Consider the following 20,387-nt stretch of genomic DNA (forward strand, 5'->3'; position numbering starts at 1 on the left):
ACCATTTATAATGCAGGTCACAAAACACCCCCCCCCCCCCCACACACACACACACACCCCGGAAACTTCCGTTTGCCGGCGGCCATCTGATTAATCGCGATTATCATACCATTATCATGCAATCACACACTAATCGTACATGCAGGGTCCCATCTGCAGGGTGTGTGTGTGTGTGTGTGTGGGTGTGTGTGTGTGTGTGTGTGTGTGTGTGTAAGGAATATCTTCCATAAAGAGAGGTGTTTAAATATTAATACTGCCTATCATTCTGAACTTCATTTTACAACTGCATCCAGCGATGGGCCTGGGTTGAAGTGGGTGTTTGGCCTGCAGAGTGAGATCTCATTAGCTGTATTCATCATGGTGCGGGGTTGGGGGGGGGCTGTTTGTGTGCGTGGGTCGGATGACTGGGCCGATGGTGGCCGGGCGAGATAAAGACTCTTCTTCGTGGATCACTGCCCCGCCCGTTGACTCTGAACACTCTGAAGCTCTTCTGGAAGGACGTGAACGGCCTTATTCTTGATGTTTATCATTTTCAGGGCAAATGTGCTTATGAAGCAGTTTACAGGTCTGTATGTGTACATGTTCTCAAGGCCAAAGATAAATAATTAATTACTTAATTTTTTTTTTGCTACAATGACGTCCGTTTGGCTGTTTGATCTGGCTGTAATCATAGCAACTTAACATACCTGATCTGGCTCAGACGTTTGGTTCAAAGTGTTTCGCCTTGGTGTGGATACAACCAGCAGAACAGACACGAGCATCAGTTGCCTTTGGAGTGTGTACAGGGTGAGGAACGTTAAACGTGGAGGTACCACCCTCTCCACCCTCACTGCCTCCAAGAGCCCAGGCCCATTCTCCACACGGCTCCGGGCCCATCGCTCTGATAGGACCACGCCACAGCTCCAATCAAACATCCTCCTTTGTTCACTTAATTGCCTGCGTTATTGAATGCACTACAATCCACACCTGGCCCCAGCCCTGGAGAGACTCTCTCTCTCACTCTCTCTATCTCTCTCCCTCTCTCTGTCTCTCTGCCTCTCACTCTCTCTATCTCTCTCCCTCTCACTCCCTCTCTCTATCTCTCTCTCCCTCTCACTCTCTATCTCTCTCTCCCTCTCACTCCCCCTTTCTCTCTCTCTATCTCTCTCTCTCTCTCTCTCTCTCTCTCTCTCTCTCCACCTTGTGTGTTCCTGCAGGCCTGCCCCTGCTCTCGTGGGCGCTATCCGCCCCTCTAAATGTGGGATTAGCCTTTGAAGGGCCACGCGCGGTTATCAAATTCATGCGAGCAGCCCGTCATTGTGCCGCCCCCTTTAATTAAATCCAGCTGCGTGGCTGGAACTGACCTTTCTAGTACGGCAACTGATTACACACACAATGGCCCCCTATTTTACCTCCACAGACTGCTGCGCAGGGCGGCTGATTGACTTTCTGTTCGGAGCCGCTTGGACCGGGCCTCGTTCAGTCCGACACGGGAGGGTGTGTGTATGTGTGTGTGTGTGTGTGGGGGGGGGGGGGTCGGCATCAATTCCGTCAGAGAATGTAGATTAAGGCCTGATAGCATCGGGGTAATTAACAGCAGGTAGCAAGCTGGAATCAGCCCAGACTTTGCGAGCGTCGTGTGGCTGTGGGGAGGGGAGGTTAATTTGTTAACTGAGATGAATGTTTAAGAGGATAAAAGTGAAATTAGAAAGGTTTTACTGGAAAGGATTAGGGGGTTATTATCATACTGTCACTGCAAGACCGAGACTGCTTGGTGTGTGTGCAGGTATCGGGAGTGAAGCACCAATAACAAGAGTGTTTAAGTCCTTTTTACAGACTACAGCTGAGACTAAGGAACCTTCACCTGTTTGGGTGATGAACAGTTATGGATATGAATATGTTGGGCTTTATATACTAGATACTACTCACAGGACTGCAGCAAAAGTCACAGCTTTTCTCCATATGCATCTGAAAAATGGTCATGTTTTCATGGTCGCTGTTATAAACTGGTTTTCTGTGTGTGTTTGCGAGTGCGTGTGTGTGTTTAGGCTGTATCAGTGTTTGAAGAGCTTGTCTCCCCCCGCCTCTCCGAGCCTCTTAAGCTACAGACCGGAGTAGCAGGAACCCATACGGTTAAATTCACATTTCATTCACAGCGAAGTATTGATTAAATTGCCCTTTAATAACTATTTAATAACCATATTAATCTAGAAATGTATATAATATGAATGAAAGCTGTTTTTATGCTGTTGACATCAATAAAAATTGTTGCATGATGGATCAGCCACGACAGGGTGACAATTCAATTAAATAAATCATTAATTCACCATAAAAGATTAGTTTTAACAAATAAAACATAAACAGCCATTCAAAGGGAATCTCAAAAAAGCTTCAGTAATTAATAAACCCCATTCCTTCAGTTGAAATGTGATTGTACACAGATGGGTGATCTGGTTCTCCAAGTTTGGAGGTTCAGAATTATGCTGATAACGGGTTTGAAAACCTGAAACTAGAAGTGATGTTTATAGCTGCGTTCACACGCGCTCACGTTAACTTGTGTGAGTGTGAGACAGCCTGCATTAACCGTGGGGTAGAGGGGTAGAGGGGTGATGGCTGAGTGCTGAGGGCAGTGATGCCCACGCTGGTGCCGGGGCAGTTCTTGGGGCAGTTACCTCTGCAGCACAGACCCCGTGGGCGCGTCCCCCTTTTCCTGCCCCGCACGGCGACCATCTGGCCGGCGCGTTCACCCGCGAGGCTCCGTCCTTTAGTGAAGACTTACGAGAGACGCATGAGTCTGTCCAGAGTGGTATAGATGTTGGGACTCACTCTCTCTCTTATTTCTCTCTCACACACACACAAATCTCTCTTACATACACACACACACACACGGTCTCTCTCTTTCAGACAAACACCCTGTCACTCACTCACTCTCACACACACACACACACGGTCTCTCTCTCTCTCTCTCTCTGGGTCTTTGTCTAGCCTCGTGTGGAATCGTCAGGCACCCGAGGTGCTAACAGAAGTACAGATGTCACATTAGATCAGTGGAGATGCTGCAGTGTGGCCGTTCACTAACCCTCCAGTCGCCCCCCCCCCCCCCCCCCCCCCTTCCCAGGGCAACATATGTTCGGCCAGCGCCCCCCCCGCCTCACAGCCGGACAGTAGTCCATCGGTGGCCGGACCCGCCCCTGTGGGAGGTGCCCAGTCTCCTGCACGGCCGGGGGGCCCCGTGACGACCCGCACCGCTCGGCCGGGGCCCCCGGGCCTGGCGGGCACGGCCGGTCTGGGACGGGTCCGAGCCAGGTTCCTCCGTCCTCCGAGAGAAGCGTCCGGCTCCGTGTCCAGATCTGCTCCACAGGCACAGGTAATGATGCGAGTGTGTACATATGTGCATGTATCAGTGTGTGTGCGCAGGTGAGTGTGGGACTGTGTGTGTGTGTGTGTGTGTGTGTGTGTGTGTGTGTGTGTGCGCTGATGAACTCAGAATCACCTGCTCCTGCATATGAAACCTTTTGGCCAGTAAACTATATAGTGCTACTAGTTTACAACCACTTAAGTGCTTCATCCTTTTACGTGAGATTCATTCTAACATGGCCAGTTTATTCTGATGACACATGAAATATTCAAGGTTTTATTTTTTCTTTTTGTTTTTTTATTTTTTATTTCATGGCTGATCAAGGTCAGCCTGATTTTGTGGTTCAAGTAGGAGTGAGTGAACTGGACCACTGCGCCCTCTAGTGGTTGAATTGGTGCTGACACGCTCCTTGTTTTCAGATTCTGAAGAGCTGGATTAATTTTGTATAATTTTTCAATAATTAAATGATTATTATCTGTGCTATGATGAACGTTCAGTATCTTACATACAGTTAATGCTTCTGTGTCGGGCTGTGTTGAGTGTAATATGAACATGAACGCTCTGTCAATGTTTCTCCTGTAGTGCAGCATGATTGCGGTGACTGTAGTATAGAAATGTATACAACTTCTGAATATGATCTCTATGTATTTCTTTTCTTTTAATAGAAGTGGCTTTCAATTTTTGTCAGAGCTGTGTGTGTGTGGTTGTGTGTGTGTGTGTGTGTGTGTGTGTGTGTGTGTGTGTGTGTGTGTGAACCAATTGCATCCCCCAGTTCAGAGTCTACTCGGACCGCTTCCACAAGCTCCGCCCCTTCTCCGTCCTCAATCACAGAGCAACCAACCGCCCTCTAGCTCTGCGTCGGCTACTCCTCCTGGCCCCAAACATTCGCAGAGTAGCCAATCACAGTGCAGCCCTCAGCATCGGCCCGCCCCCCTGTGCACTGCTGTCATCAGACCCAGAATGGTCAGGAATTTAATTCAATTAGAATTACAATCTTGTACCATAATAAATTAATAAGTAATATGTAATATGTAAGTATATTTCTTTCAGGTGTTTTATCAACACAGTCGTAATAAATGTAATGTTTTTAAAGTAACGTAAAATTGGAATGTAAAGAATGTAATAAAGAATGTAAAATAGTTTTTTTTTTACCCTGAATTTTACAGTTTGTATCCCTGTATGTAGCATTTAGCCTCAAATTCCAAGCTGTTAATCCCGTTTTATTTCTCTCTCTGTGCAGCAGAGTCAGAGTCTTGACTGCAGCCGTGGTCCGAGCGTCTCTCTGGCTCCGGCCGGCCCCAAACCCGCCGCCCACCTCATGCCCGCTCCTGCCGCGTGGATTCGGCCCACGGCCAGGCCCGTTGCCATGGGGATGCCCGCTGCAGCCAAGCGGTCGTGGAGAGGCAGGGCGGAGGCGTGTGCCAACGTGCCCCAGCCAGCGCTGGTGGGGGGGGGGCGGGGTCAGGAGGTCAAGGAGGGCCCCCCCCTCCCCCCGCCGCTCCCAGCAGCCCGGCTACACCAGGCAGCGCCAGAGACCCAGCAGCACCGCGGGCTTCACGCTGCGTAACGCACCGTAAACGAGTTGACGGGATTGGTGTTTTAAACGTGAGAACTGCACCTGGCACACACACACACTTCACTCCCCACAATCCCTCTCTCCCTCCCTTCCTCCTCTCTCTCTCTGTCTCTCAATCCTTCTCTCCCTCCCCATCCCCCTTTCTCTCGCTCTCTAAAGCGGTTGTGTTAATAGAGCTTCCCACGTCTCCTCCGCTCTCCGCTCAAGGTCAGGCCCACTGAAAGCTCCTCATTACAGTCAATTATTACCCCGGACAATGTGGACCCGGCCGGATCAATACCGGCTGTCGGGGCCTCTTTCACAGTCCTGCGCTGCAAATCAATCAATCCCAACGCTATCTGTAGTTTCTCCTTCACGTATGTCCTGATGACCAGAACTGGCTTTTCTCGGGCCTGCAAGGGCGGTCTCGCATGGAACTTCCAGTGTGTTTCCAGTCGTCTCTCTCTCTGTCTCTCTCTCTCTCTGTCTCTCTCTCTCTCCGTCTCTCTCTCTGTCTCTCTCTCTCTGTCTGTCTCTCGCTCTCTCTCTCTGTCTCTCTCTTTCTGTCTCTCTCTCTCTGTCTCTCTGTCTGTGTCTCTCTCTCTCTCTCTCTCGCTCCAGGCGGGCGAGCACGGGGACGACGGCCCGTCTGGGCGGTACCCGCCTCCTGCTGGAGGAACAACGGCATCACAGACGGCGCAACCTGAAGCAGAAGGAGCACAAGCGCCTCCTGCTGGCCCGGGACAGGCGGAGGAGGTCTGGGACGGATGTCCCCCCGGACCGGGCCAGCGCGTAGGAGCCCCAGTGGGGCCACGGCCCGCCCCCTTGGGCCGGGCGCCTTCGTCTGGGCCCCCGGAGGCCCACGCCACAAGACCGCCAGGCCTTCTGGTGCCAACGTCGGCCCTCCCGTGCCCCCCGGGGTCGCCTGCACCTCCGACCGTCCCGGCTACCGGTCACCCCTCCCGGAGCCTTGCCCCCCCCCGGGCCGTCAGGGCTGCAGAGCCCCACCCTTCCTGTGGAGGCCCCGGCTGTCGGTCCCCCGCAGGGCTGGAGGTTTGGCACCGCCGTCCCAGTGAGGAGCGAACCAGCCGGGCCGTGGAGACGCCCGCCAGACGCACACGAACCCGGAGGGGCGTCGGGACCCTGGGGGGACGCACGGGGGACAGGAGGACACTGCTGAAGAGGATCGTGAGACGTCTGCCTACCAACGTGGAGGTGATTCCCCTCTTCATCATCATCATCTTCCTCCCTGCTTCACACGGTCACGTTTCCGCTTCATAATTCATGTTAATAAGCATTTCTGAGCGCTTATGTGCAAACTCGGTTTCTTCTATTCTGAGCTCACAAACGCGTGTAACCGTAGGTGATCTTAACGGTCCTAGCCCCCCCCAGAAGAGTCACGCGGTGCGATGAAGATAACACCGTGGCGGTCTTAATGGAGGCGGCGGGGCACGTGGGCCGAGAACGCTGGCGCACACAGCCGGGTCGATGAAGCCGCTCTAGGCGGGCCGCTGAAAGGCCACCGCATGAGTGGAGAGGCGTCGCCCTGGGATGCCCCGTCAGTCTCCGCCCCCCCTGACAATGTTATCTCTCCCTCTCTCCGCCATCGAGAATCTTTCAGGTGCTCCGAAACGGACACGAGACCCCCCCCCCCCCACCCCCGAAGACACGCAATTAATCTTTTGAGCGCACATGCGGGTATTGGCTCACGCCTGTGGGAACGTGCGAAAATTGAGGCGTGCGCTCACGTCGGCGTGTCAGTAATACCTGAGAATAAAGAGGTGGCAGTTAGGCGGATTTGGCTGGAAGAGCTTAGCCACAGATAAGGGGAATTAATTATTTTCGCGTCAAGGAATGATAGCGCTCTCGCTAACAGAGGACACAAAGCCAGAGTGAAGGTGGATGGGGAATTAGTGGAGTGTTGTCACTCCAGGATAAAGGGGGAGGGGCTACAAAGCTGGGGTTTGCTGTCATGTAGAGCTGTGATCGCTCTTGGGATGGGGGGGGGGGGGGGTGGCGGCATGTATTTCTGCTGAGAACAGCAGGCCACCGGTGGCATTGTTTCACCTCCTCTTATTCCACGGGTCCTTGGGACGTTTTCTGCTTAAAGGGGAGGTTTGATGTTTTTCAGTCTATACCTTTAAGAATTCAAATGATTATGGTCATTTTCCCTCTGGTATATAGTAAAGAATCCCACAAACTCGTTGATGGATTCAGGACAGAGACACCATCATCTCTCTGGATTTAAACACAATGAAATGTGAATATTAATTCTGGTAAACCTTAGGAGAGTTTAACAGAGTTTTGAACATTCCCTGTTTATCAAAGGAAGAATGACTGAAGGTTTTGAAGTCGTCTCCTTTCACTATTGGCACTTGATTAAGTCTTCTGAGATCCTACATAGGAATAGTAGGGAACTGTAGAGGGGACACTGTGCTCATACAATGAGTAGGACACAATGCTTCTAATGGTGATGCCGGCGTTCAGATTGGGACCACAGGGCCATTGCCGATTGGACGTTATTTAATTGACGGACCCTAAGCAGCACAGCATCAATCCTGACATGGGAGGGGAATATAACACAGGTATTGTTAGTCCTGGTTGAACACCAGCTTCACCGGCTCATATGGTATCTTACAAAAGTATTCAATCCCCTTTAAAGTTATCAGATTCATATGGATTTCAAATTACACTATAATATTTTTTGCGCTGTCAAATTTTATTTTAAACATGCTCTTTTTTTACGTTAATGGTTTGATGTGAGGAAGTATTCTGTGTTGGACTGAATGTCTGAAGAATGTTCTCTGCATGAATATTCAGCCACCAGATTGATCTAGATTCTAGGACAGGCTTGACACCATTGGCTTACAATTTGACCTCTACCTGTGACCTCTACCTGTGTCTCATTACAGTTTTATTGGTTTCAAGACTCTTTAGTTCACACTGTGAAACTTTGATATCTTGGATCAGTTGCGAGAGAAGGGAATGTCTCACGGCGCTCACAGTGTGGACACAAGACTGTCCCTCAGGTCAAACACTCTGCAGCTACAGTTGACATCAGTGGCGAAGACTTCAGTGGCTACAGAGTGAAGATGCACCAGTCAGCAGAATCAACACCGCACACAGCTGGCCGCTATGGGAGTCGTGTGGGGAGAAGCCAGTACTGCATGTCTGGAGTTTGTCAGAAAGCATCAGAGTGACTCAGCAAAAATGTGGGATGAGTTTTTGAGTCCCCTGTGAAGTGCGGTAGTTGTAGTCTTCTGCTGTGGAGATGCTTTTCTTCAGTACAGACTGGGCATCTTCAAACTATATCAGGGATAAATTGTGTAAAACATACGATGATGCTACAAGACGACCAACTCCAGTCTGCTAAAAACAAACATGGGAGAAACTTCACCTTTCAGAGGGAGGGCGACCCCGTGGCCCAAGGCCTTAACAACACACGGGTCATTGAACGACAACCAGGTGAAGAGGTTTGAAAATCTTGAAGAGTCATTTGAATACTGTGGTCCATAAATGTCATCCAAACAACTTGAATAATCTGGAGAAAATCTGCCTGAATGGGTGAAAATCGTCCCAAAGTGTGAAGCTGGTCAAAATGTACCCCAAAAACTCCGGTATGGTTCCTCCAAGTACTACTCTGAAGGGACTGGATACGTTTGCAGTTTATAATTCTTTTTAAAGATTTGCTGACAGATATTTACTCAAGATCATATTGGTTTGCAAAAAAAAAAAGTAATAATACTGCCTGAAACAGTTGGTGTCGTGTCTAATAGGCATAACTGATGACTTTTAAGGGGGTTGAGAACTTTTGCAAGGCACTGTGTACCCACCTCACATTTACCAAATGACTGACCTTAGAACCAGGAGTCCTGCTCTGAGAAGTTGTAGAAGTTGTATTAACCCGCTGAGACTCCTGGGGTGTTCTCATATTTGTTAGCAGACAGTTGGCTGCTCTAGAAAAGTGTGCGTTGAGATTGATGCTTCGTTTGAGTTCTGGGACGCAGGTGAGAAGCAGCGTGTGCAGAGAATGCTAGCGCACGTGTTTTTCTTCATTAGCATGTGCTAACGCTTATAGAATTTTGTCATTTTCTTCAAGATGAGCTATATTTGGCTGAACGGCAGACACCCGGCAGTGTTCACGCGAGCTGCACGCTTTGTGTGTGTGCGCGTGCAGGGGGAAGACGAGGAGTGTGTGAGCAGGAGTCTCACTGCGTCGGTGACCCAGGGATCCCGTGTGGTTTTTGAAGCGAAGGCACGTGTGGTCACCTTCACGCCGCCTGTCTCTGCCACAACCTCGCGAGGCCTCTCTCACGTATGTGGCTGTCCGGGACCGAGGAGATGACACGCCGTGTGAGAGCCACAAGAGAAGGTGTGTGTGTGGGGAGGGGGGGGGGGGGGGCGCTGCCTTTTACCATGTGGCTTTGTATGTGACTTATTGGTGAACTGTGTGTGTGTTGCTTTGATCTCAACCCTGCCATGATGATGGTGGATCAGCAGTGTGATTCTTTCTCATCCTCTGCCTCCCGCTGGTCTCGGACCGGTACAGAGAAGCTGTCATGCTTGGCAAATAAAGAACGGTGATGCTAAACGGAAACTGGGAGAAGCAGCGACACAAGGACCTTCTTTCCATTTCAGTCAGAGTCTCAGTTCTCCTGGTGCACGGCAGCAAGCTCAGAGCTTCTCAGCTGGCCTGGAGCTTCATGGGAAACGGTTCAATGTGACGGATCCCTAAGACTAGAGCTCCGAACCTCCACGCTGGAGAACCCATACTGTGACCCGGTGGACATGTGCTGAGGAGCTGAAGACACATTCACACATTAGCAACTTCTGCCACAGAAATGTGCCGTGACCGAAACATCGCACTGTTTAGATTAATGGCTTCCGTTCAGTTTAAGCGATCTTCTTAATAGAGTGATAATGGAGAGAAAGTTCAGTCCCACAAACCCACGTTCGCGTCCTGCGGGCTCCTGTCTGTATTGAAACATCAGCAGACGGCAGAAGGACAAACTAAATTGGTCGTGTCTGTGTGGGCCCGCCGTGCACCACAGGCGTCTGCTCAGGGCCGCGGTGCTGCCGGACCAGGCCAGATGGGCAGTGCCCGCTCGGTGCCAACGCAGGCAGACGAGCGGGCGAGAGTGTGTTTCGTGTGGTTTAGTCCGCGCACGTGTGTCTGAGGAAGGGGGGGGGGGGGGTCGTGTCCGTTGAAGGGCTTTCTTCGTCAACCACCGGGATCCGTCTGGAAATGGCTGCTGAGGGGTGGTGCAGGTAGACGCCCCCTGACCCCGGGGACCACGCCCACCGCAGCCTCTTGACCCCGCATGCCCGATACAATCAGGGCAGGTTACCATAAAACATCCTGGGTCCTGTCTAGGCTGTAGGTTCTAGCACACGGGAACGTCCATCGAACGTCTCAGCCTGAGAGGAGGAGCCAGATCTGGCATCATGCACACACACCTAGACTGACACCACACACACACACACCTAGACTGGCACCACACACACACACACACACACCCACACACACACACACACACACACACACACACACACACTAAATAAATGGTGAGAATCCGTGTTCGTCCGTGTTCGTGATTCTGCTTCCTGGGTTTGGATGTAGCCGCCCGCTCGGCGTGTGTTTGCGAGGCCCGGCCCGGCGGACGGCTGATGGGCTGTCATGTGTAGCAGCGGAGAGGCGGAGAGGTGATTCCTCCCTGCTAACAGCGCTGTAGATGCACCCAGACATCACGGCCTCCAGCCACACCTGCATGACTGCTCCCCCCCCTCACCTGACACCCTTCCTTACGCCCTTTTTGTTATGTAAGGGGTCGTCGGTTTTGTCCGAGTTGTTTATAAATTGTCAGCCTGATTACTTCCCTTAGTTTATTAGTTGGTTTACTAGTTTGAGTCATATTGTGCAGCGATATGTGTATTTGTTTAAACCAGTTCTAAGCCAGCTTGTTTGAAACAGACGCTGGTTAGCGTCCACTAGAGGGCAGCACTGGTTGTCATTTGTCAGCATTGTGAATAGCTGCGCTAATTGAGCAATGATACAAAAGTCTTGCAGTCTGATGGACTGTTATTAGGGCAATGTGATATGTTTAGACCAGTATCTACGCTCATTATCCAACAGTAATAGAGAAGTTATTGTAAATTTGTCTTTTTTTTTTTTTACTTTACTCCAAAAATTGAGGAGTCCGGAGTTGTGTGGACTCCGGCCGGCCCTCCGGACCGCGACGCTGCCCCCTGGCTGTCTGGAGAGCGGCTGCAGAAAGGGCCGTTGGAGAAGGCTGTCATGACGATGACCACGTAGACCTTCTGACCTTGGTGCCCCGCCCTAGATGGGCAGTTAATTATGTAGATGATGATGTGACATCACAGGTCATAATTCTATGGTCATAACTGTATATAATGGTGTAGTTGGAGGGTTTTGTTTCTGTATCTGCACATCTTGGATATGATGCCGTAGACGTAACTCACATAGCGCCTCTTGCCATACAGCTTTGAAGGAAACAGTGATCATAAACTTTATAATGTGTCTTTGTGCTGTAGCTTCATACTGGTTTGGGCTTCTTAGGTGTCTGTCATTTTTCCTTGATGTCTCTTCCAGTTTACACATCCCATCTTCCCCTCACACCTCCACCGGGTCGGCGGTGTCTGTGAAACTCCACTCAGTCTCAGGCGTGAGGAGTCTGACCAGGTGTACACGAGCACTGGACTCAAAATCACTGACAAATGTTAAATAAAAATCATTTTGTTAGCAAGCTCTGTTTTCAGAAATTTGGCCACGTGTGTTAAAAGGCAGGGTTAGTTAGTTGGTATGTTTTCTTGGGTTTTACAGGACGTGCGGTTCTGGGATAACCACATTGAGGCGGGTCCATTCAGCACCTCAGAGGAAGAGCTGGATGAGTTATCTTGTGAAGTGCTACCTAGCACGAGTTCCTCTGCTCAACCTGTTTATCAGTGTTGATGAATAAATAATATTTTCCGAAGGATTAAGATGCAAGTATAGCAGATATGAGACTGTGTAGGCTGTATTTCTGTTTTGAATAAAACCACATGTTTGTTTTGCATGTCATTAAGATAGTGAGTGTTAAATGTAAACAGAAATGTACATTTTGGTTTACACTCGTTCTTCTATCCGTTTGTAGAGGTTAATTATGTTGAATGCAGTTCACGCCACTATATAACTCACTCATATCACGAACAGCAACATAGATTCCTGTTTTATATTCTCGGGACCATTATTGCAGTGGCTATGACCGACATCCAATATTTCATCCCTGCTTACAGCCCATATTTGACCCGCTTGTTTAAATTCGAGCTCTTTGCTGCCCTCTAGTGGCTGGTCCTGACTTCAGTTAATTTTGCGGGTCTTTTTTGTTTTGCTGTCTACCTTATTCTTGACTGGATATGCTACAGTTTCACTATCGAACAGAATTAATATTAAAAGTGGGTAAAATATATAACTTTTTTGTATAACTTTTTGTCATTTACATAAACTGAAATGGGGCTTGTGCACATGTGAAGTGCACTGTGATTAAATGAATAAAGCGCCAACGTGTCTCGGCGGAGCATCAAATTAAATAGTTTAAATTAAATGTTTTTGTGCTACTATGCAGGTCTGGTATGCGCATATTCATACAAACGTTTTTAATATTTCGTCTAGTGTGCATAACTGCTGTTTTGGACCCGAACACGTGGGTCACCTCCTTGGGTCAAGATGGGTTTTACCTTCATTTTCTCTCTCTCTGAGAGCCCCTGTGCACGCCTTGAGTTGGGGAATGTCAACGTTTACCGAGTGTCCCTCCTCTAATCCGGTGCACTGCGCGAGGATTAGCGGCGAGTTTATTTTCCCGCGCGCTCGGAATGTTTCCCCGGCGGCGCCTTTGTGCGCGCGCCCAGCCCGAGCCCGTCCGTCTCCGCGCGACTCCTTTTGTACGACCAGCAAGTCTGAACCGCGCAGAGTCAACAGCGCTCGCTCCTCAAAGGCGCAACAGTCTTTAAAAGAATGCTACTTACTTTTCTCATTAAGTAATTTGGGTGTTTGACCAAACCGTTGAGAGCTGCAGTGTTTATTCGCTTTGTCTGCGTCACTCGTCACGAGCTTTGTGGTGGGGGGGTCTGTGATGTCTGGTGCATGCTCTGGTTGGGGGGATGATCCGAACCGGTCACTCATGTTATTACTGACCCGAGAACTCTGGAGGTGGTACCATTGTTGGTAGTCTGCAAACCTAAAACATGCAAACATATTAGTAACATGATGGCCAAAATAATAATCAAACTCACCCCTAAAGGTTTCTCTGTATAATTCTAAATGTGAACCCAGACATTTAAAAATATATGCAACACAACTTGTTTTACTGTGTTTCACGGCTGTGTTTTGTAGGCTAGAAAGATTCGTAGGTGCCATGTTTGATTCTGGTCTACTCATATTCTAGTCCTATTAAAACAACACTTACCGCAGTGAATATGGTGCCCGTGCCATTTAAAGCTTAATTAAACTTAAGCGATTTAAACCACGCATGGCTACACAGCTTTTCCTAACATCTGTGCGTGTTAAGCGCCTAAGGGGGAAGATCCACAATAAATAATACATAATATTATAATAAAGCCCCTAATAATACGTATGCGTAAAATCCAGGTAGAACAGTTGAAGATTGGGGTATTCCAGACACATTCAAGTTGTTCAAGCAACTCATTATATTTATGTGTGTGTGTGTGTGTGTGTGTGTGTGTGTGTGTGTGTGTGTGTGTGTGTGTGTGTGTGTGTGCGCGTGCGCGTGCGCGCGTATGTTGTATAAATATATCATACTATGATATTCCGATGCATATGGTTTATATTTTCAAAATATTTCGTGTTAATTGTAGTCTTAAAATGTAAACAGATTACAATCATTTGCATTTGGAAGGTCTCAACCAGTGTTTCTAGACTTTGTTTGCTTAGTGTCAATGTTGATTTAATAAATAGCATTCTAAATGACAAAGCTTGTTCTAACAGATGAGTGTTTTTCAGAAGGAGTATGTTTTTACCACTCTGATACTTTCCCTTAAAATATGCAACATGCTGTAAACTGTCTAAACCATATGTGAGGTTGTAAGTCGTCTTGCGTGAACTTTTAAAGGGGTATTTTATTGTTGCAACTCCATTTACCAGCCACCAGATGTCGCACTTACACTGTCAATCGCCCATATTTGTCAGCGCATTAAGGCCCATTCACACCCTACGGTAATTACGGATACGGACCCTTTCGTCCGGTTCCGGAGGTCGTTTCATCCGTCAGTGGGTCCGTTGCCAGAGCGCTTACGAATCCGTAGCAACGGAGCAATATAAACCGGAAATCAGGGGGCAGTAGAGAGTCAGAAGCATCGGACGTACACCAATTTGGGAAAATCAATGAAGAAGAGTACTGGACTTTAAAAAATGACGCTCGAGTTAGAAGCGAAACTTTGCGAGTTGGTTAGAGGCTACATTCTGCTACGGTGCCAGGTCATCGCGATAAACAGCGATGCAAAAACAGCTGGGAGGAGATTGCTGGTGCGCCGGTGCCAGAAATTCGACTATACTGCCCTCTAGAGGATGTATTTAAAAAAATCATAACAACGTTGGAAACGGAAAGAGGTATAGTGGCCCCCTACGGAGGCTACGTTTGGTACGGACGGACGAAATTCGTCCGTGTCCGGAGGTATAAAGCAGGCTTTAGTGACCGAGAGGTAGACCGTCCCATAAACCTCCGGTGTATTGATTGGTTGACCAACCGTTGAGACGAAAGTAATATAAATGGTTAGGAATTCACACACACACACACACAAACATTTACAAAAATGTATTTATAGTAAGTTGTCAATCCGCTGTTTTGATTATATTTGGCCATTGTCGAAAGTGAAAAAAAGAATGCACGGTTATCCAGTGAAATAGGATTATGGAAATTATGTCTCGTGGTTCAATTACGATAAGCCATTGGAATTTTGAAATTCTAGCAATAAAATTCGTATACATTAATTGTTTCGATTATTTTGGTACAAATTACTGTTCTTTACTATACACCAACGTTCTTTATCAGAAACATAAGAGAACGTTCCCTGTGCATTACCATCAGTTTTATTTTCGGAACTTTGTCAATGAATGTACACGTGAAACGAAAAATAAGCTATCAGTGTAAATGGCTAAACAAATGTCAAAAGAGCAGTGGAAGCTATACAGACTTGATCAGTTCCTCTTTCGTATGTTTAAATACAACAAAGTTTTGCACCTCTCACTATTTCAAATAACGAAATGTGAATTTGTAAATATTTACGATCAAAAAATCTAATATACAAATCTGTGTATAAAAATATAATTTATGAGTGTCAGACTATCCCTTAAAATAGGCTATAGCAGTCAGTTGCACATTTAAACAGCATCCGAGCTCTCTAAGTTCATCTTCGCTCTCACTCTTGGTTTAAAAATGCGCAGTGAATGGTCACAGAATACTTGAATCCATTTGTACATTTCCGTAGCCAAACGACCCAAATACAAATAAATTATCCATTGAACACGTTAAGGCTTCTTTTAAAGAAAATAAAGATAAATTCTAGTCACTGAAGCTGAGGCCACGTGTCCTTACACTGTAACGTCAGCTCGGTCTTGAAATCCCGAGCGGATGGAAAGAGTCTCGGTCCAGCAACCACGTGCCGATGTGGACCAGCACGTTGGAGTACCAGTGGACCCCGTCCTGCTGGAGGGTGACGTTGGAACTGGGAGCTGGGAGAAACCACCACGTGGCCCAGTGTGTCATCCGTACTGGTGCGAAAGCCCAGTGGGCCCAGCGGTGCTGCTCTATAACCGCGTAGCACGAGACCAGAACCTGGTCCACCACGATGGTCCCGTGTGCGGTGAGCGGCGCGTACGACCCGGTGTTCTCCACCGTATGGATCCGCTCCACTCTCACAGTCCTCGGATTCCGGACGCCGTCCAGCACGAACACCTCGTGACCCGGTTGGACGCTGCTGGCGAACCTTGCGCTCATACCGGAGTGCGCGGACGGGTCCCGCACGAACACCAGGTGCGCAGGTGTGAGATGGAGAGTCCTGGCGGGCTCGGATGTTTCAATGACGAGAAACTCCCTCCTCGTTGTGGGATCGAAGTCCATAAAGGTGATAAAGTCACTGTACACAACACCTCCCTGCTCGTCCGCCGCCAGAACTTTGTCTCCTACTGTCAGATCTTTGACACTTTTTGAACGTCCATCTTCAAGAGTAACAGCTCCAGATCCATGAAAACAACCGCCTGATTTAGCAGCAACGGAATTTTCTAAAGTAAGAATAAATGACAGGAAAAATGTTAACGTTAAACTCAATTGGTACGTTTATTATCTAAAAACATGCATTGCATTGGATGGCCTAAATCTAATATTCAAATCTGTGACGAGCGCTTGACATTATGAAGCGTGATTGAAATGTCAATAACACATGTAGATTAAACAGGGCGAATGTCTATCCTGAAAGATAATTGAACTTATCAGACATATTGGCAATCTAATTATACATTTCATCGATTTTTTAGGCCTTTAAACTGCTTGGTAGAGTCTACTTGCTCAGGTGCAGAAACCCTGCGAGATCCTCCTCCGACCTCTCGGGGATTTGGAGTTTAATTGCAGACTAAACACGTGTACCGTGTGTCTGTCATGTAAGACCGCTTTTCATCCACTCCACACCCAACATCTACCCCTAAATCCGGCACTTTCAAACGGAATGCTGTATTAATCCGCACTGGATTAATGCAGCCATCAGTGTAATAACAAGATGATCTTTTTTACATTTGAAATTAAGCCGCTATATTAGGGTGCACCGAAACATCTGGAGCAACAGCTGGACTGTAGATGTTCTCACCTGCTTTGACGGAACAATGTATGTGGGCTTTGGATTCGTAATAGACCCAGTCGAATCCAGCCTCCACGGCGAGTCTCGACAGCATCCCGTATTTGCTCTTATCCCTGTCGGAGGTAGTTATGTCCACGGCCCGGCCCTCATAGTGGAGAGATTCTTCAAAATGATTACCGTCCTCATCCCAGCCTTCTGTAACGCGCAGTTTAACGCCTGGCCACTGGTTCATGACCGAAATGGCCAAGGAGTTCAACTTGTCCTTACATCGCTGTGTGTGTGTGTGTGTGAGAGAGAGAGAGAGAGAGAGAGAGAGAGAGAGAGAGAGAGAGAGAGAGAGAGAGAGAGAGATTGTCACATTAAAAATATATGCGTTTGTCTTGCAACTAACGTGAAACGTGTAAAACGTGAAGTGAAGTCTGTTATCACTCCACACGTCTTAATCTAACTTGTGTGCGTCAACGGATTGAGCAGAAGTTTATTGATTCATGGACGCAATGCGCCCGAATCAGCCCGTTGGAGAACAAAGTTAATTCAGCGTAAGAATCAGTTGAGTCTGTGTGATATTTCACAGGAGAAGAAGGCTTAACCTGCCCTGAAAATACCCTCCACAGGGGCAAATCTGCATGTCAGGTCGTGTGCCACAAGTCAAACTCTATTCTTGTCAAACACCGTGAAGTGCTGAGAGTCATGTTGACCCCCATTCCCAGTTACATACATTCACATTCAGTACAAGATTCATGAATCTTCATAAATCTATCAGTCTCCTGAAGCTCTGTCAGATGTATCTGACCTTGTATTTCATACACAGGGAATATTATGGCAGTGTAACGTGAATACTTGTTGGTTATTAGTTACACGAGGGCAGTGCCAGACTCCGAGCGCCCAGATCGATAATTGGGGGCAGTAAATGGAGCTGAAAATGTATGCGATGTTCACCAGATAAAACCAAACGGACTGGGCTGGGGCCGTTTGGCCGTTTTTATCCTGTAACATTTTTGATTTTGTTATAAAAGTAGCTATTGTGCAGGGAACGGAGTGTATCCTGATTTAGATGATCTGGTTCAAGAAGGCATGTGCCTCCGTCCGATCTGTTACTGGGAGAGTCTGGCCACGAATCATTCCCCCCAGCACTCTTCCATTACAGAACCCAGCCGAGCAAGTTCTCTGAGGAATAATTGGATCCCACCGACAGCACCGGGCTCACCGCGGGAGTCTAATGTCCAATAATAGACGCGAAACATCTGAAATGCCGAGGGTGTCGTCTCAAATTCAGAAACACAGAAACGTGACTCACGTGGAACTTGCGTTCAGACATCAATTCAATTCGCCACATTTGATGTCGAATATGTGTCGACTCGACACATTACGCAATAGGTGCTACTTTATTGCACCAAGGGGTGAGGGTGTCTGGCTCGGGTTTGTATTACTAGCTGGCAAAGCCTGTAAGATCAGCGTGTAAATTCTTGGCTGCAATACCTGAATGTGTAAGCTAGAAAATTCAGAAAGAATTTGACGACTCAACACTGAAGTCGCCGTAGCGCGTCATCTGATAAAAGTAACACTTAACAAGACGTCCTGGCCTAAATATCTACGTTCATGCAAGTTTAGTCCTATTGTGTTACTGCATTATTGCTCACAAGACCATTAACGGTAAAAAATGCTTTAAAACCTGAACGCAGCTGTTGGGACTGTGGTGACGGCGGTGCGCAAATGGCGTGTCCGCGCATTTACGCATCTGTGCCTGTATACCTGTGTCATCAGCCTGTCCGCATTGGTGTTCTCTTCATCCTTGAATATGATGTCCGGATTGTAATTCGGCGTCAGTTCTTTAAATCTCTCCGAATTTCTTGTGATTTTCCCCTCGTATTTGCCGCTGGCCCCAAGAGTCTTTTCGGCCACGTTGGGTATAAACTGCTTGTAAGCCAACGGCGTTAGTTTCTTTGGGTGTCTCCGCTTTCCATACCCTCTACCGGGACCACACGCCAGTCCACAACCCGTACAAAAGAGGCAGATGAAGGATAAAAGTGCAATTCTTCCTAACAGCGGCATTACGTCCATTTCTTAAGGAATCTTCGCGGATCTTATTTCATTCAGTCACAACTGGTGTCTCGTCTCCTCCGCCGCACCGCTGTTCTCCGCTATTACCGACGCAGGTGCAATAACGGCCGTTCTCGGTGGTCACCGACGGAGCGCATTGGAGTCGGTGTCTCGCGGCTCGGAGCGCGAGAGACACTTTGACGGGAGCGACTGTCGGACGCGTCTGAGTACACGCGGCATTTACTCACGCGCATCACGGCGGCGAGCCGCGCGCTCATTGGCCAGTGATGTTCCACTTCACAGCGTAGTTGTGCTGTGCAAAAAAAACAAAAAATCAGCCTACTGTATTAGTTTACTGTCTGGCTGTCTTCAAAGTGATTTAAAAAAGTGCCCACCACAGTACTGTCAAGTAGTGACCTACTACTTATTTTTAATATTTTTGAATGCTGGAATAACTATCTTCTCTCAACAAAGGAAATATTAATTTATGATATTTTAGTGTTCACTTAATAAAGGGTCAGACCAAACCAAGGGCACTTATAAGTCAGAAGGACCCTATGACAATAGGCTGGTCCATAAAGGATTAGCTCACCCCAGAATAATATATTTGCTTAAAAGGACCTTTACAAGGAATCACACCAACTGGTCCCCCTCTCGAGTGTCATCACCGTTACTCTCATTAACACTCGTCTCATCACGGGCGATCCTACAGCAGGCTGTAGGTACCTGGCACTCAGCCACTCTGGCTTTTATTTGTTTTCAAATGAGAGGCCGTTGGTGATGAATGTGTTTGCTGTCTAGAAGCTGATGCATGCTGTCTGTGGTGCGCTTTAAGAGGGGATAAAACCTTGCGGGGCAAGAGTGCTGATCCTGGTTCAGTTTCCTCTCATCCATTCATTAGGACATTAAAAACACAACAACAGGTCCTGGATCAGCAGTCCTCTGTTGTACTCTGCTGTTTAGCTGGGTCAGCCGTTGGACTAAGGATGACGGGACGCTGCTATGAAGGTTGAAGCAGTAGAGATCATTCAGCATCATGGAGAAGAGAGATGTTTTCTGCTGCTATGGTAGTGGTACCAGCACATTAAGACGGTTCTTGTGTCCTGGGTGCATTCGCACCAGTGTCGGACACTGCAGAGGAAAAAATAATACAGGCCAGTCATTAATCACATCAAGGAGTTGTGCTGTTAATATATAGCAAGGTATGGTTTCCCCTTAGCCCAGCGTTTCATGGTCCGTAGCAACATTCTACCACCTTAGTGCTGTCACCCAGAAAGAATGACATCTGAATCCTCCGCACTTTTGTTTACACTTGCGGTGGACACGCGGAATCGCCATGTAAGTGAGCAAAACATCGGCCTCCTGCCACATTTACAGGGAAGAACATACAGAGAGTTTGGAGTTCCAGCCATCAGTCAGAGATAGAGTTGGTTAGAGAGATCCCATATACAGAGAGATCCCATATACAGAGAGATCCCATATACAGGGAGTAAAGAACTATTTGGAAATAGGTCCAGCGGTGTTTTGGGTGTTCTGTGGTATTTTGCATGAACAGGCCATGTTTGTTCTATGGTATTTTAAATGTGTAGGCCA

General features: G+C 47.9%; 1 protein-coding gene and 1 long non-coding RNA gene across 2 annotated transcripts; one reads left to right on the forward strand and one right to left on the reverse strand.

Moving 5' to 3' along the window:
• Positions 1 to 6,001: 6,001 nt before the first annotated feature.
• LOC143483333 (uncharacterized) lies at positions 6,002 to 12,374 on the forward strand. Its single transcript, XR_013122478.1, has 3 exons — positions 6,002 to 6,107; positions 9,070 to 9,264; positions 11,734 to 12,374. It is a non-coding gene; the product is annotated as an uncharacterized LOC143483333 (long non-coding RNA).
• Positions 12,375 to 14,993: 2,619 nt separating this feature from the next.
• On the reverse strand, positions 14,994 to 18,982 carry shhb (sonic hedgehog signaling molecule b). Its single transcript, XM_076981546.1, has 3 exons — positions 18,507 to 18,982; positions 16,764 to 17,025; positions 14,994 to 16,185 (listed from the first exon to the last, which is right to left on the reverse strand). The coding sequence occupies exons 1-3, from the start codon at positions 18,813 to 18,815 to the stop codon at positions 15,509 to 15,511; spliced, it is 1,248 nt and encodes a 415-aa protein (XP_076837661.1). The 5' UTR covers positions 18,816 to 18,982; the 3' UTR covers positions 14,994 to 15,508.
• Positions 18,983 to 20,387: the final 1,405 nt, after the last annotated feature.

The sequence above is a fragment of the Brachyhypopomus gauderio genome, chromosome 19, assembly GCF_052324685.1.
Source record: "Brachyhypopomus gauderio isolate BG-103 chromosome 19, BGAUD_0.2, whole genome shotgun sequence".
Lineage (NCBI taxonomy): Eukaryota > Metazoa > Chordata > Actinopteri > Gymnotiformes > Hypopomidae > Brachyhypopomus > Brachyhypopomus gauderio.

What these genes read in the sequence shown, in the direction of transcription:
- shhb (XM_076981546.1), bottom strand. Translation starts at nt 18,815, where the DNA reads ATGGACGTAATGCCGCTGTTAGGAAGAATTGCACTTTTATCCTTCATC. An exon ending in CGGACAGGCTGATGACACAG is followed by an intron (nt 17,026 to 18,506) that starts GTATACAGGCAC and finishes ACACACACACAG; the next exon opens with CGATGTAAGGACAAGTTGAA. An exon ending in ACATTGTTCCGTCAAAGCAG is followed by an intron (nt 16,186 to 16,763) that starts GTGAGAACATCT and finishes TTCTTACTTTAG; the next exon opens with AAAATTCCGTTGCTGCTAAA.